Source organism: Homalodisca vitripennis, chromosome 5 (genome assembly GCF_021130785.1).
Source record: "Homalodisca vitripennis isolate AUS2020 chromosome 5, UT_GWSS_2.1, whole genome shotgun sequence".
In the NCBI taxonomy this organism is placed as follows: domain Eukaryota; kingdom Metazoa; phylum Arthropoda; class Insecta; order Hemiptera; family Cicadellidae; genus Homalodisca; species Homalodisca vitripennis.
Window position 1 is genome coordinate 85,867,869 of NC_060211.1, and position 16,368 is coordinate 85,884,236.

The window sequence follows — 16,368 nt, forward strand, 5'->3', positions numbered from 1 at the left end:
AAATTCATGATTGAAATGATTAAAGAAATCATGTACTTCAGATTGCAAGTTACCATGATGGAATTCGTGAGAGTGCTCGTGATGATGGACAGGAACATGGACAGGCACCTTGACATGGTAAGGTATATTTTCTTATTATCTTACTCATGGAATTTCATCACACAGAACTTTTGCACTGAGGTCATCTTCTGACAGCCACTGTAGACCTTGAGAAAGTGCATAAGCTTAGAATAATAATTAAAGACAGTATAATCAATTTTCTGCCAAAGTATTTGTACAGTAAATACTTTAAATTGTAATTTTAAAGAAGTTGACGCAAAAACAATTAAAAATACACAAATAACATATTTATTTCAAAACAATACTTGTACAATGTACCTACAAAAATTTCACACAATAATGCTTGGTCTCAAATATGTTTACTCGTAGACTATCTTAAATGCAACTTTCACATGAAAGATTGAGAAATTGAGAACAATTACTTAGTAATGACCCAAATTTCCGTAGCCATAATGACCTTGAGACTCGAAGTCGCTTTGATGGAAGTCACCATGACTGAAGTCGTGAGAGTGCTCGTGATGATGTACAGGAATATGTACAGGCACCTTGACATGGTAAGGTACCGGCTTCTCTACTGTATAAGGTACCTTCTTCTCCACATACACAGGGTAGGGCTTGGGCACAGGCACTGGCACGGGCTTCTCCACAGGCACTTCCACCTTGTACGGCACCTTCTTCTCTACAGTGTACGGCACGTGCTTGACTACAGGCACGTGGACGGGGTAAGGTTTGTCCACAGGTACTTTGACAGGGTATGGCACGTGCTTCTCCACTGTGTAAGGTACTTTCTTCTCCACATACACAGGGTAAGGCTTGGGGACGTGGACAGGATACGGCTTGTCCACGGGCACCTTGACCGTGAACGGCTCCTTCTTGTACACCGTGTACGGCTGTGGGACGTATTCCTTCACCGTGTAAGGCACTTTCTTCTCGACATAGACCGGGTACGGCTTGGGTACATGGACAGGATACGGCTTGTCAATTGGCACCTTCACGGGGTAAGGCACCTTCTTCTCCACCGTGACGGGGTATGGCACCGGTACCTTCTTGGTCAGCGTGATGGTCTTGACGTGTTCGTGATGGTGTTGTTCATGTCCTCCGAAGTTGTGGCCTGCGAACCCAAATCCAAAGTCGTAATGGTCTGCCCCGACCAGTGCCACCAGACACACTGTAGCTACCAGACTGATCATGTTGGTTCTGTGCTCCCTCACTCATCCTGGTATCTTATATACGGATTAATCCCTACTGAAACGTTCCGGTATGTTCACCGTGATAATAACATCCTCCGGTACATTCCGTCAATTCATGTGTAACTTTCCCTCGTTATCGTGATATACATTCTGCAATTTATACTCAATATGAACAAATGATAATTATTAAATGAGTGGAATCATATTGATTTATATCAAGTTTAAAAAAGAGTATTTGAAATGTTAGTTTTTCAAATTATTCGGGGTAGAGAAATCTCGCTAATCTCAGGCGTTAAGCTAATAAATAAGAACTGTATACGTTGCGTAATATATTTCCTATTTCTTAATTTAGGTAACGAAACCATATTTCTACTTAAGCAGGTTCTGATTTTTTTAAATTTAATGTTTTTTTCTTTTTCTTAAAACCGTGATTATAATGTTTAGTACTTTCGATATAATATTAATCTTTAATAATGCATCTTTTTCATAAACATTGCTACACTCTAATCATAATCAAATTTATAATCATTATGTTATGATATAATACTCTAATTGTATCATAGCATTTCCAGGCATTTACCACCAGCTTTACAGAAGCCATTTATATTTCTCTATATAAAGAGATTCTAAACCAAAATATCAATTAATTTTGTATAACCAGAGTATTGTGATAGAAGGATCAGTTAAATATATATATATATATATATATATATATATATATATATATATATATATATATGCATAAACACTAATATATATTTACCAAGATTTAAGATTGAAACAGGTAATTTTTAAATATAAATGAACCAATCATTAACAGAAATTTGTCGATATACAAAATTACAATATTTTTGAACACCACAACAGTATAGAAACAACTTTAATATTAGGCCTAATATAATTTTTTTTGCATTGAGTAAAGGTTGGATACCTGTAAATATACCTACCTATTTGGACTAAACGAAATTTGCAATAAGCCATTTAATTTCAAAATCTAATAACTTAAGTCTTACATTTTGAATATATACTTGAAATATTACAGGTGATAGGATCTTACGGTAATTTTCATTCTATTCAACCATTTCATTCCAGGTGCTTAATCTAACATGAAAATTACATTGTCATCTAATATGCAACAGACAAAGCTTGAAATTCAAAGTTAAATTATGTATTCTTCAGCCTTCTGAAGATCCAAACAAAGTTTTTAATAACAGTAAGATATAAATTTCTTATTAAATAAAAAAAACAAGAGATTAATTACCTTGTTATACTCACATCTTTAGTCAGACAAGGTGTTTGAACATCCAAACATTCTCAAACATTGCTTGAACTGGTAGACAAAAAAGAACCCTTCAAATTCATCTGTACTAAATTTGGGTTGAGGAATAAAAATAAAATTTGTTAAACAAAGAAAATTATCTGAATCACTTTCATTGTGATATAATTCTTATTCTATACTAATTATCTGTCTATACATTTCAAAGTAATAAATTATAATATTTATATACTCAGTCTTGGTCTAATCATTCAAACATTGCTAACAATAATATAACTACATCTTGCTACATTAAAATATAGGATCCCGCTATTTGCACATCAATTTCGTATGGTGCATTACTTGCATTGTCAAATTATCGCCTAAAATGTCTTTATAAAAAGTTAATAAGCAATCTCTAAACTGTGAGCCTACTATACATATTTAATCATAAATACACGTGATTTAATATTTTAAAACTAATTTAGTACTCTAATATTTAAAAGTGAACTATTATTTTGAAATTTAACTTTATATTTTATGTCTTATAAGAATGATGACGTAGTTCTTAAAACATTAAGGGTTCATGAGAATAACTTGATAACAGCCAATAAAAAAGGTTTCATAGAATAATGAAAACAAAATTGGAGATTCGTTATTAATACGAATGTTGAGTTTAGCCACTTTGTTATCAAATGTATATAAAGTTTAACATAGTTTTAAAAATAATCGGAAAATACTCATAATAAACTGCAATTATTTCTGATTTGTGTTATAAACTTTATATTCATAAACAATTTATAAAATAGTATGAAAGCTACACGGATTATTCGTAAAGAAATTATAATTGAAGGGGATTTCCAAGAATATTGTCTTTCATAAATACCGAACTTGACGAGAGAAAATAAAGTTACATTCGGATAGTTAATATAATAAAAAAATAATTATTTAACTGCAAAAGCTATATAACCTGTTAAAACCATCCTCATATGGAATTTTACACAAAATTTGATATGACATTTAAACATGGTTATTTAGAATCAGAGTGTTTTATTCTAATGAGTTATACTTTATGTTCCTTACATAGGCAAAAATTCTGCTAGATGTATAAACGAGACATTTGGGGAAGTAAAATCTCTTTAATGTCATTGGGCTATTACAATCATGGCATAATTGTATCATGCACAATTTTCAATCTTTCTAATAGTGTATAAATACACTTCGAAGAGTATTATTCTATTGTTTTACAAAATGCTTTGGGTTTACAATCTCACATTTGTGGCTTTGAGTAAATAAGTTCAGTATCTTTGGATAAAGAGGGTGTTAGTGAAGAGAACACTTTACAATTCGTTGACGTTATGTATGGTTGGTAGACTAATGTTGTTTTCATGACCTGTGCAATCTTCGTGATTGATTCCATTCCTCGGTACACTTTAATTAAGGACATTAGCAGATGTTTTAACAACGTAAAGTAGACCACGACGATTGACCTTAAGTTCTTAAATTTGTTCTGGTCAAAAATTGATATTACTGTAGATGTCACTTTAAATTCGAAACTCACGTTTTTGCAATATCAGAATATCATTGAGGTATTTATAACGGATGTTTTGTTCAAAATGGGCGTTGTAAACCCCAATTTATGGTTGTTACTGCTCCAACTACCTCAGTCTTACTCCAGGTAGAAAGGCATAAACTACTTTAGGCATAAAAAGAAGGAAGTATCGATTACAACTTCCAGAAGCTTTGTGTTTAAATCTGTAAAGTGCGTTAATTAGCTTCGTCTAAAAACGGTACAACTGAATCAAAGCTTCCATAACCGAATAAGAACATTTTCGAATATATTAAGAATTTATTTTTAATTGAAAAAGAATAGGGCCAAATTTTTGTCCCTGAAGGGCTCCTACTTATTTATTTACCATTCCGAGTTTTATCATATTCTTTAAATCATTGACAGCTTGTTCTATTTTCAGTATTGCATAGTCCTTATGTATTTGATGTCTCTCTATGCCATATGTCTGGATTTTGAAGTTTCTGCTTTGGTCATGATGTAAGCTTTCAAAAGACAAAGTATTAATACTAATTAATTTTATGATTATTTAATTTAAAAAGTCGTTATACTGTTATTGTAAAACTTAATCCCTGAAGTTATTAAGGAATTATTCTGTATCTTTGATTTATCAACAAAGCTTATTTCTGTATTAATGAAACAATCTCAAATAATAGTCAATGCAATATAATTTAGGATCTGTATTTAAACATTATAGATTATACATATTTTAGCGAGAGTTATTAGAGTTATAAGTTATAAGAGTTATTATGTTAACGCCAATAAACTAGTTAACTATACAGGGTGATTCAAAACTAAACGGCAATCTCTCTGAAAGCTTATTCTATAGCAAAAAACAAGTAAAAAAGTTCATATATCCATATGCCCGGAAACGCTTCGTTAGCTAGTTTACGCCTAGCGAATGATTTCGCCCGGAGTTTCAGAACCCTTGGTGAAGTCAGGCCGTATAAAAATGGTAAAGGATAGTTACAAGATAGATATACGATTAGTTTTTTATGTTTTTTATATCCAGAAAATTTATTAAAATTCGTCCCAGAGCTGTAAAATGCAATACTTCAGAAGATATCTTACGTAAAACACAAGTATTTGGGTGCAAAGAAATAACACATTTTTGTGTTTATTGTAAGGATTACTTTACATAAATGTTAAATAAAGTTCATGTTTTTCTTAACAGATTTTTAGGAACATTTAATTTCTGAAAAGATTCATGTGATTTATTTGGAAAAAAATTAATAATAGGTATTGAAACTTTAGCTTTATTTAAAAAATAAAAACAGACAGCCACAAAAATGCATCATTCGTATCTGCATAAAATTATTAAACTAATGTTTTAGGTTGTGAGTAACAGCTGATCAATTTATTCAACACTTTTTATCGTAATATGTTCTTTGCAAAGGGTTGGCTATATTCAGCTGATCAACATTAAGTCATGAAGTAATATTTGAATAACCTTTATTGGAGGGTTTTTGTATTGTGGGGCTGTGTGAAGTTTGTATTTGTGGAGATCCCATTTTGTGATTCAATTAGGAAATATTTTATACACGTGTATAACGTATTTTATTAATATTTATTTTAAAATATTTTATTAAATATTTTTATAAAAGTCCTGTATGTAATTTCTTAGTATATAATGGCAGATAATGTAAATGGTATGTTTCGTTTTGAAGAGTATACGGACAAGATACTGATTTCACGGCAACGTTAACAAGAATGGTTTAGCTGCAGTTCAGGACTATCGTGATACTTTTCCACGTCGAAGGAAACACCTGATCGAACAAACATTTTGAAGCTGTGGAGAGACGACTTAGGTAAACTGGTAGCTTTAAACCGAAGCGAATAGTTACTGGTTCGTCAACGTAGCGCAAGGAACTATAATAATGAGCAAAGCAATAATAAATGCTGTAGAATTATCACCAACCACAATCACAGACGATTATCACGTAGTTATATAATTTTCGCCAGTCAACGCGTATGGGCCGGACCGGGAAACTTCATGAAGCCACTGTTGTACCCATTCCATATTAACAGTGTTAAGACTTATTACGCAAGAATCTTAATAAACGGAAGGATGTTCTGCCGCTGGTTAAGAAGGAGAAATTGTTTACGACATCTGTATTTTCTTCGGGTATTCTCGTTAATGATGATCCTGTTTTACTAGAAATGGAATTGTAAATTTTCGTCGTAATTACCATAATTGGGCCGTACGACAACCACATGGAAAACTGCGACGAGCATTTTCAACCCTACATTTTCAGTCAATGTTATTGTGCTTGGTGTTCTGGGAGTGATAATTGATTGGTCCATTTTTCCTCCCTAATCGGAATTAATGAGTGAGTTAGCGTACTTAAATTTTTTAAGAACAACTTGCCTACCCTTTGGGAAGATATTCCTGTTTCTAACAGAATAAATGCATGGTTTATGCACGACGGAGCACCTCACATTTTTCTAATGATGTGAAAAACTATTTAAAATGATACTACCGGTTGACAATGGATTGGTCGAAAGTGGACCAGTAAAATGGCCACCACGTTCTCCTTACCTCACGCAGCGACTTTTTCTTATGGGGTTGGATGTAGTCAATTGTTTATTCATAACGAATAACACATAGAGGAGTTTACGTAATCGCATTACAGAGGCGGCAGAAACTATCATGAAATGTCCAAACGTTACTGATTCGCCGCTAGAAAAAAGACGTGGATTCGTTTCGTGCGGAAAACGTGCATTGCTAACAACGGTAGACACTCTTGAGAACTATTAAGGTGATTATTACAGTTTTATAAAGGTAAATACAATATTATGTTAATGTTCAGTCTCGAATAAGATGATCAGCTGTTACTAACAACCTAAACATTAGTTAATATTTTATGCAGTAAGATATGCATTTTTGTGCGTCTGTTTTATTTTTAAATAAAGCTAAATTTCAAATACCTATTATAATTTTTTTCCTAAGTATTCACATGGAATCTTTTCAGAAATAAATTCTTCTACAAATCTGTTTAAGAAAAAAATGATCTTTATTTAAACATTTATGGAAGTAATTTACAATAAACACAAAAACGTGTTCTTTCTTTGCACCATATTCTTGTGTTTTACGTATAGATATCTCTGAAGTATTGCATTTTTAAGCTCAGGGACGAATTTTAATAAATTGTCAGATATAAAAAACATAAAAACCAATCGTTTTTCTATCTTTGTAAAACTATCGTTACCATTTTTTTATACGGACACTGACTCACCAAGGGGGGGGGGGGGGGGAGGGGTGGACGGGGGGGGGGGAGGGCGGGGGCGCGGGGAACTCGGGTTTTTTTATTTTTTGTTTTTTTTTTTTTGTTGTTTTATTGTTTTTTTTTTTTGTTTTTGTTTTCAGCGAGATTCATGGGGTGGGGGGGGGTTTTTTATATTTTTTGTTTTTTTTTGTTTTTGGGGGGGGGGGGGGGTGGCGGAGAATTGCAGTGGGGGCGACGTGGGGGGGGGGGGGGGGTAGTTTCTTTTTGTGTTGGTTTTTTTTTTATTTGTTGTTTTTATTTCTGGGGGGGGGGGGGGGGGGGGGGGGGGGGGGGGGGGGGGGGGGGGGGGGAGACACCACAGGGGGAGGGGGGGGGGGGGGGGGGGGGGGGGGGGGGGGGGGGGGTGGGGGGGTGGGGGGGGGGGGGGGGTGGGGGGGGGGGGGGGGGGGGGGGGGGGGGGTGGGGGGGGGGGGGGGGTGGGGGGGGGTGGTGGGGGGGGGGGGGGGGGGATACACAACCCACGACCCGGGTGTTTTTGTTTTTTTTTGTTTTTGTTCTTTTATTATTATATTTTTTTTTATTGCTTATTTTTTTTTTTTATTTTTTTTGTTTTGTTTTTTTTTTTTTGTTTTGTTTTTTTTTTTTTTTTTCTTTCTTTTATTTTTTTTATTTCTGTCTTTTGTTATTTTTTACTTTTGTTCTGAAATCCGGGCGAAATCTTTCGCTAGGCGTAACTCGCTAAAACGAAGCGTTTCCGGGCAATATGGTTATATGAATTTTTTACTTGTTTTTAGCTATAGAATAAGCTCCCGAGAGATTGCCGTTTAGTTTTGAATCACCTGTATAATTATTAAGTGGTGTATATGCTACTATTTTGTACAATGGCAATCGTGCATTTGATCATGCAACTGCAATAACCAAAATAGGACTACAAGTGTTAAGTTCTAATTATTCCTTGTTTTATTAAGTTTGTGATAAAATTAGTTTTATACATTAATATTTTCCTTTCGTGGATTTCAAGTTAATGCATTACTTAAGGGACTAACATTAATTGCTGGACAGGCAATATGATATGCAGATATGTAACCACTAGTCACTGTTATTGAATAAAATGTATAAAATATAATATTATAAATTTTAAGAATAATGTAAATATATTATGGTGGTAAAACATTGAAACCTTAAAAAGTATTCTGTAAGTGTACTTTATTTCACCATACGCAAAGTTTAGGGCCTTAAAACTATCTGTTTTACATTTAATACCAATATAATTAAGAATTAAAACTATATTTTTTAGACGCCTTTGAAGAATTGAACGATTTAAGTTTCTATAAACCTTTATAAGCTTCATTTCAACAACCTTTTAGATGTAGCATGGGATGTTGAAATATTTAATCAATACCATTGCACAAAAGTTCTTCGTCCCTGATGCCAATTTTATTAGTTCTCGGATTCCATTGAACTCCCTCCATATGTCACAGTTTCAATTATATATGATACTAGCTTGTCTATTTCAGATAGCCAAGCTGATGGCCAAGTCCTCATAAGACTGGTGCCATCACCAATATAAGATAAAGGCTAAATTAAAGTGATATATTTAAGATAGGTTTTATCGAACGGTAAAAACCTGTCCAACACACACAGTAGTGCGTGTGTGTGTGTGTGTGTGTCTGTTCTTTGTTCGGTGTACACAGTAGAATCCTTCATATACGTAGAGAGATTACTGCAGATATAAAAACCTGAACAACGACCAAGTAACGAGTGGAGACTTAAAGTAATAGGGGTTCTAAAGGAAAGATTGCATGGCCATACTTTTAGAGCCTTGATAGTGCAAAATGAAAATGTCATTGTAGCTGGAAATGATATCAGATGTGATAATAATGAACTTGAATTATGTTATGGTAAATGTAAGCAACGATTACTCTGTAAGTCGTTTTATGACTAGTTTGCACCTTGCAAAGTAGGCTTATAGGATATCTGTTATAGTTTTTATTAGAATTTTGATATCGTCGAATAGAAGATAATTTTTGTTAAATGTTTGCGATGTCTATCACTCAAGGGGCTAAAAAGAGACTTATAAACTTTATGTGGTAAGTGTACACATATCTTTATTAAAATATATACAGTCAGTCGATAAACAATAATAAAGTCAAGTAAAATAAAGTAACAAGTAAAACAAAAACTAGACAATACTAATGAGCATAACTGAGACCTTCCATTTTCTGATGGTCTTCAGACTGAAATTCATCGTAGTGGAAGTCGTGAGAGAGCTCGTGATGATGGACAGGAACGTGGACAGGTACATTGACATGGTAAAGTACCGGCTTCTCTACTGTATAAGGAACCTTCTTCTCTACATACACAGGGTAAGGCTTGGGCACCGGCACAGGCACGGGTTTCTCCACAGGCACTTCCACCTTGTACGGCACCTTTTTCTCTACGGTGTACGGCACGTGCTTAACTACAGGCACGTGGACGGGGTAAGGTTTGTCCACAGGTACTTTGACAGGGTATGGCACGTGCTTCTCCACTGTGTAAGGTACTTTCTTCTCCACCACCACGGGATAAGGCTTGGGGACGTGGACAGGATACGGCTTGTCGACAGGCACCTTGACCGTGAACGGCTCCTTCTTGTACACCGTGTACGGCTGTGGGACGTATTCCTTCACCGTGTAAGGCACTTTCTTCTCTACGTAGACTGGGTACGGCTTGGGTACGTGAACAGGGTATGGCTTATCAATTGGCACCTTTACGGGGTAAGGCACCTTCTTCTCCACCGTGACGGGGTACGGCACCGGCACCTTTTTAGTCAGCGTGATGGTCTTGACGTGTTCGTGATAGTGCTGTACATGTTCTCCAAAGTCGTGGTCTTTTAATCCAAATCCGTGGTCTGAGTGATCTGCCCCAACCAGCGCCACCACAAACACTGTAGCTACCAGGCTGATCATTGTGGTTCTGTACACGGAGAACACTCCGACTCCGCTATATATGACTTGCCTCCCATTTCACTACCTGCTTCTTCACGTAATAGTGCCCTCATATGAGTGACGCCAGCTAACGAATTTCGTCTCTTATTATCATAATTACTTGCATAGTCATATTATTTATGTTGTTTTTATTAATTTATTACTTATTTATCCATCCATACACGAACTTAATAATATTGTTCTTTTATATGTAAATCCTACGATAGTGTACAAAGTAAATATTATATTTAATGAATATTTTAATACGGATATTGCTTTAAATGCGTGCCTCTTAAAACATGTATGACTAAAATTACACAACTCTAATGATTTCATAAATATAATGGTTCTAAATACAGAAATACCATAATTTAAAGAAGATTTTAACAAATGATGGTATACCTTTTTTAACCTTCCATTATTAGTATGAGAAATATCATGAGTAAATGATTTTTTTTTCTTTGCAGCAAATACTACAGTTATATTACGAGTATTCTAGAATCAATAGTAATAAATTAAAAAAATAAATTAATAAATGAAATTCGTGACGTAAGATATATTTTATAGTAACATTTTACATAACAATACCTACAGTTATAGCTCGAATAGTAAAGTTGATCGTATCCGCAAATACTTAACCCTCCAATGCGTGAGAGACTTGAACGAAAGGTTATGCAGGAGACGAGAACTGATAGAACTTGACAATCATTCTAATGAAAAGTGGTCAAAAATGTAAGTGGACACTTATAGCAGGCAATCCATCCTAAACGTCCTGACAAATTTAAGGCCATAGAAGCAAAAGGGTCACAAATTGCTCATCTTTGCTTCCTGTTGTCCAGATTTATTGGGATGTCTAGTTCATTACATTTGAGGACGTCCTGCTTGGGACGAAGGGTTGAGTGTCCCTACTATTGGAACCGTCATAATATATTAAGTTTCTGAAAACACATTTTAGTAAAAATACTGAAGTATTCTAAAACACCTAATTTTTATACTATTTGTCTGCTAGTTTTTTGTGTGTGTTTAAACATAATGTGCATGTTATGAAATTACATCTACAAACAGTCGTCAAAATTGGGGTAATCCAGTTAGAGGTATGTGAAGATGTGTAACTAGTAAACTTATCCTACCACATCTGTACATAAGGGATGGATTACAGAATTATCCAGATTTTGTAATAAAATATGTGTTATGCAACACTTTTTTAAACACATATAATTTGGTACGAACTTTCGGGAATTGATCTAGTAATGTGTTTACTGGAGATAACAATTAATTTTCACAAATCGTAAAGTAAAAACGTCTATTTTAGTTTCAAGATTTGCCTTATTTTATGGACTATCTATTAAATCTAAAGATAAATTAGTAATCCATCTTTATCATAAAGGGTTATGTATATGATCTATGAACAATATTAACCTATATGAATCTCTGTAGTGAAACCATATGATAAAAAAGTGTTGATAAGGGATAAATATTAGCCACAATTTATTTATTTTCTTTGTAAAAGGATACAAATTATGATCTCATATAGGATTAAACACAAATAATTGGTAAAGACAGGGATAGGTCTAATGCAGGCACTCGGACTATATTTATTTAGAACAGATTTTTCTCACTGAATATTTTTCGGTATATTGTAAATACCGAACGAAATCAATTATTACATTTAAGGAAGCATATTTCATCTGAATAACTAAATATAAAATTGTAAATAATAAATAAAATTGTCCTAATAAGGGTAATATTATATATTATCTAGGAAGTTACGTAAAAAGTTTTTAATAAATGCAATATATTTTTATATATCCATTTTGGATGTATAAAAATAGATATTTATAGCTATAATCAATGTATTTAAATAACTTTTAAGAAAATAAGAAAATCTATTTTTACTAAATTGATATACATATACAAACAGACGTAACGTTACAACCCGATACAAACGCTACGTAAAGTAAGTTAAGGGATTATACGTAGACGTTAGTTTTTTATGTGTGAATTATTTCCTGCTGTCTCATATGTTGGTATATTTATCACCATGATTTGAATAATATTTTAATTCTTTACTTTCAAGCCCATACGAAATCTTAAAACACCGTGTTTATGTTGTTGGAAAACATCATAGTGGCAAATGTCTGCAATCTTGTTGTCCTTTCAAATCAAGAACCTTGAATGAGGTTTGTTAAAAAAAAAAAATCTTGGAATCATGTATTTAAAAACTGTGTACCATTTAAAAATAAGGCGCAGTTAAGAGCCTGCTTTACTGGTAGCCATCTTAACTTTCGTCCCATAAGGACATTGTAAAACCTTACCCTTACACCCATATTTTTAGATATATAATTATGGAAGGTATTTCATTTTAAAGATGTAATTAATTAATTTAATTCACTTTTTAGTTTCCTATATATCTCTATTACTTCTTCAGAAAACAAATATAAAACTTTCTGAATTTGTTGTTATTAAAAGTATATTAAAAAGAAAAATAAACTTGGAAGGGTATTATATCCTGAAAATGAGACGTCTCTCATAGGGAACAAAAATAAGAGCTTAAAATTTATAGTTAGCTAAAAAGACCGTTTCACTACATACTACGAACTACCTACAGATGAGCATGAATTAAGGCATTTAAAATTATGTAAGCTGATAAGCGAGACATATAATAACAGCAAAACGAAAGTAGCACATTGAAATAATTTTGACCAACAGAAAAAAGGAAACGCAGAATAGAGTCGGTTTCACTGTGGTCTCACAAGCTCGTGTGGTATCATTTAGGCATGAAAGCGAATTCTGAAATAATTTAGCAGTTGTGTTCAGGAGCTGCGGGGCCACCAGTGCCCTAATTGTTCGGAGACAATAGCCGCATTTCTTTGTTATGATATTACCATTGTCTTTTTTATCGGCACCCTCTGATGCGATCGCACCCCCCTAGCGCGACTAATGTACCCCGAGGTGTGAGTGGTCAAAGCGCCGACACCCCCTCCACTAATGTATGTTTAGTTCCGAGCCATCCTCAGCTAATGTGCAATCGTAGCTTAAAATAATGTCTCGTTTTACAAAAAAGGGTAAATGTGAAGAGGAAACCGTATTAGAAATAACTGTCCCATCCTTCAACCTCCCGTCAGGTGGTTGAAGGTGGGGTGGTTTTTGTCAATCCGAGAAGCTCACCCTTTTTCATAATGACGTGATTTTTATTCTCATGCAATGTGAATTTCAAATGGAAATACGCATGTGCATAGGTTTGAAACTTATAAATACACTGACATTTTTACAAGTTTAAAGATATTTGAAATAATTGAATATCGTACGTTGCACTTTATATATATATATTTCTTTTCATCAAATATACGGCCTAATAACGATAACTAAACCATATTGTTGTATACCGTCGCTATGTTGCTTACGTATAGTAACTTACATTTTATATGCTGTTGTGTACTTTTCAATCATATATATCGTATGGTTTAAGTTACCGAGACAATCTAAAATTCCTAGCCTACTATTCATAAGCAAAAAAAAAGAAACGAGAATAAAACCAAAAACAAAACTATGAAACATTTTTTTATAAATTCAAATTCACTCTGTGTATCCATTCTAACGCTGTTTCATTTTTTATATGAAGATGGGCTAAACCCCGGAAAAAGCGCGAAAAGGATAGTCTTCAATTATATCACGCATTTTCTGGGCTTCAACTTTACAGTCGCAGGATTCAATAGGAGGCTGACCAAACCACCTAAACTTCCAAAAACCACTACTTCCCACGTCAGTGCGAAATCTATTCAACAAATCACTCTGTCCTAGGGTACTTCACGCCACATATTATTTCTGTTGGATTGAGAATCAGGAACTTATGTCTGCTATAAAACGCATCATAATACATTATCCAGACGTTTTTGGCTGAAAATTCCATTTCATTTTGGTCGACTGGCAGGCAGTTTTATGGGTAGACGTCTGAACTTCAGCCGACCTCTGTAGTGTAGGAGGTCCTGTAGGATAGGTAATTTGGGGTTCGACAAAAGCTTGTCACTCTCACCGAATAGCAGGGGGGGCTATGTTACTAAGTACCGTGAGCCAAGGAAGAGGAGTGAGAGTTAAGTTTACGTCAACTCTTCTAGAACTGTTTAGCCAGGTGGGTTCAAAGCATTCAGCTGCGACGTAGACCAGAGACAGAGCTGAGGTATGCAGAACTTATGGGCTCTCTCCCAAGATAACACAACTAGATGCTGTATTATGTTGGCCCTAGTTTACCTGCAGTCCTTACTAGGTGGTTTTTAAACGTCATCGACCGATCAAGTGTGACTCCCAGTACTTAGGATATTCTTTGAGATTAAGTTAAATATCTCCAAACCGGACATTTCATTTTCATTTTCCCAACTTGTTAATGAGATGAAAGCAGGATACTTTAACAGGATTTAGTTTCCATTTCTTAAAATATTTTTGGAGTATAAAAGATCTTGAGTTGAGGTGACCTCAGATTGACCAAATTCATTGTGCATGGTCACTAGAGCAATATCGTCTGCATAGATGAACTTTCTGGTTGTGTTAAGGAAAGTTCAGTGGTGTATAGATGGTCCGGGGTCCGCCCGAAATCTAAACTCTTATATTTATCTTCGAGAAGGCTTCTTCATCCCCTATATACATATATATACAATACTACAAAAATGCAGTATCCTCTAAAGCTTATTTGTATTTAGCATGTGTATCTTCTATCGTTTAAATGTGTATTAGTATGAAAAAAACTAAATTCATAACATTGCCACAATACCCATGCTTTCTTAGTATAAATAATATTGATAAACATACCAACATATCTTACCATAAGGACTTTGTGTGTGCGGTAAAACATTTTCAATGATCGTTTTTTTATTGATTCACAAATTTTGCAATAGTATAGGTGAGTTTTAAGAACTGTTTATACTTCCATAAAGTTGGAAAGTTAAATATTTGTATATTTCCGAGCAAGACGTGCTTAACTCAAGATACTCACGTAAATTTCTTACGGATATTTATGGTAACAAATAAAGGTAATTATTTACGACGTATGCCTTCTATTTACATCGCTTTCTTAGGAATTTACATATTACATTGTTATTTTAGTGCACCACAAATTAAACGCGCATTTTCAAACTTTCTCCATATCTATAATATTTTTCGAAAAAATATATATATATGTATATGTATATATCTGTGGTTTTATTACTACATGTCGGTTAATATATTGTCATCGCCGATAATCGGGAGTAGCCATACTCATATTGTCGGCGTTTGCGTGAATTGAAAATTATTGAAGGTGCGTTTATTACGGTATAACTCGTAATTGGAGGTTTTTGCAAGGCGGTGGAAGTATTTTGACCCAATTTCCTGGGCGTAAGGGCCAACTTCCCGTGTCCGAGCAGTGACAGTCGACAGTCACGCACCCTTGTTACACCCTCTGTAATCAGCGCATGCCCCGCCTGCGCCCTCGCCACCCTCCACAGTCTGCTCCAGTTCTCTAGTGATACTAACGACACCTCATCACACCTACCTCTGTGTCATCTACGTAATTACCTTGGCATCCGTCAACACAAAAACTGCCTTAACGTCAGACTACGCGTGTTGTGTGACACGCTTATGCCTGATAAAAGGCGCCTTTCACATCTTCTGTAAACTATGTTCAATATATTCTTACAATGAGTACTGAGAACTCACAAAAATAAATGTTTTTACCATCCATAAATGTACTTAATTAAATGTTGAAAAATCAAAATCTCGTTCAATTTTTTTGATACATTTTCAAGAACAGATATAATTTATAAAACATAATAGATGATTTCATTCTAAAAATATTCTTATAGTCATTACGTAACTAATTGTGGTAAATTAGAGGGATTTCAGCTATTAATCCAACGTGATCCAAAATCCAAGGTGACTTTCCTAAGACTACACAACTACTCCAAGTAATGTTTTAGAAGTAAAGATCAATCTGTGGAAGAGCCACTTTTCGTGAGCTTAAGGCATTATGTTTCAGTCTGATTTATGATTAGAGTAGAGTTGTTCTTACGGATCAAAAGAACTCAAGTTTTGATGTGGCAGCGGTATTATTTGAACATTTAGTAGAACTCAA

At 34.4% G+C, this 16,368-nt stretch overlaps 1 protein-coding gene across 1 annotated transcript in view; it reads right to left on the reverse strand.

Moving 5' to 3' along the window:
• Positions 1 to 482: 482 nt before the first annotated feature.
• The window catches only part of LOC124363540 (repetitive proline-rich cell wall protein 2-like), a 65,762-nt gene continuing 49,876 nt past the window's right edge, over positions 483 to 16,368 (reverse strand). Inside the window, exons 2-4 of the mRNA XM_046818789.1 lie at positions 9,993 to 10,064; positions 9,621 to 9,893; positions 483 to 1,067 (exon numbers count right to left, since the gene is read on the reverse strand). Of these exons, the coding sequence (XP_046674745.1) occupies positions 483 to 1,067; positions 9,621 to 9,893; positions 9,993 to 10,064 (930 nt within the window). The remainder of the gene's footprint in view (positions 1,068 to 9,620; positions 9,894 to 9,992; positions 10,065 to 16,368) is intronic.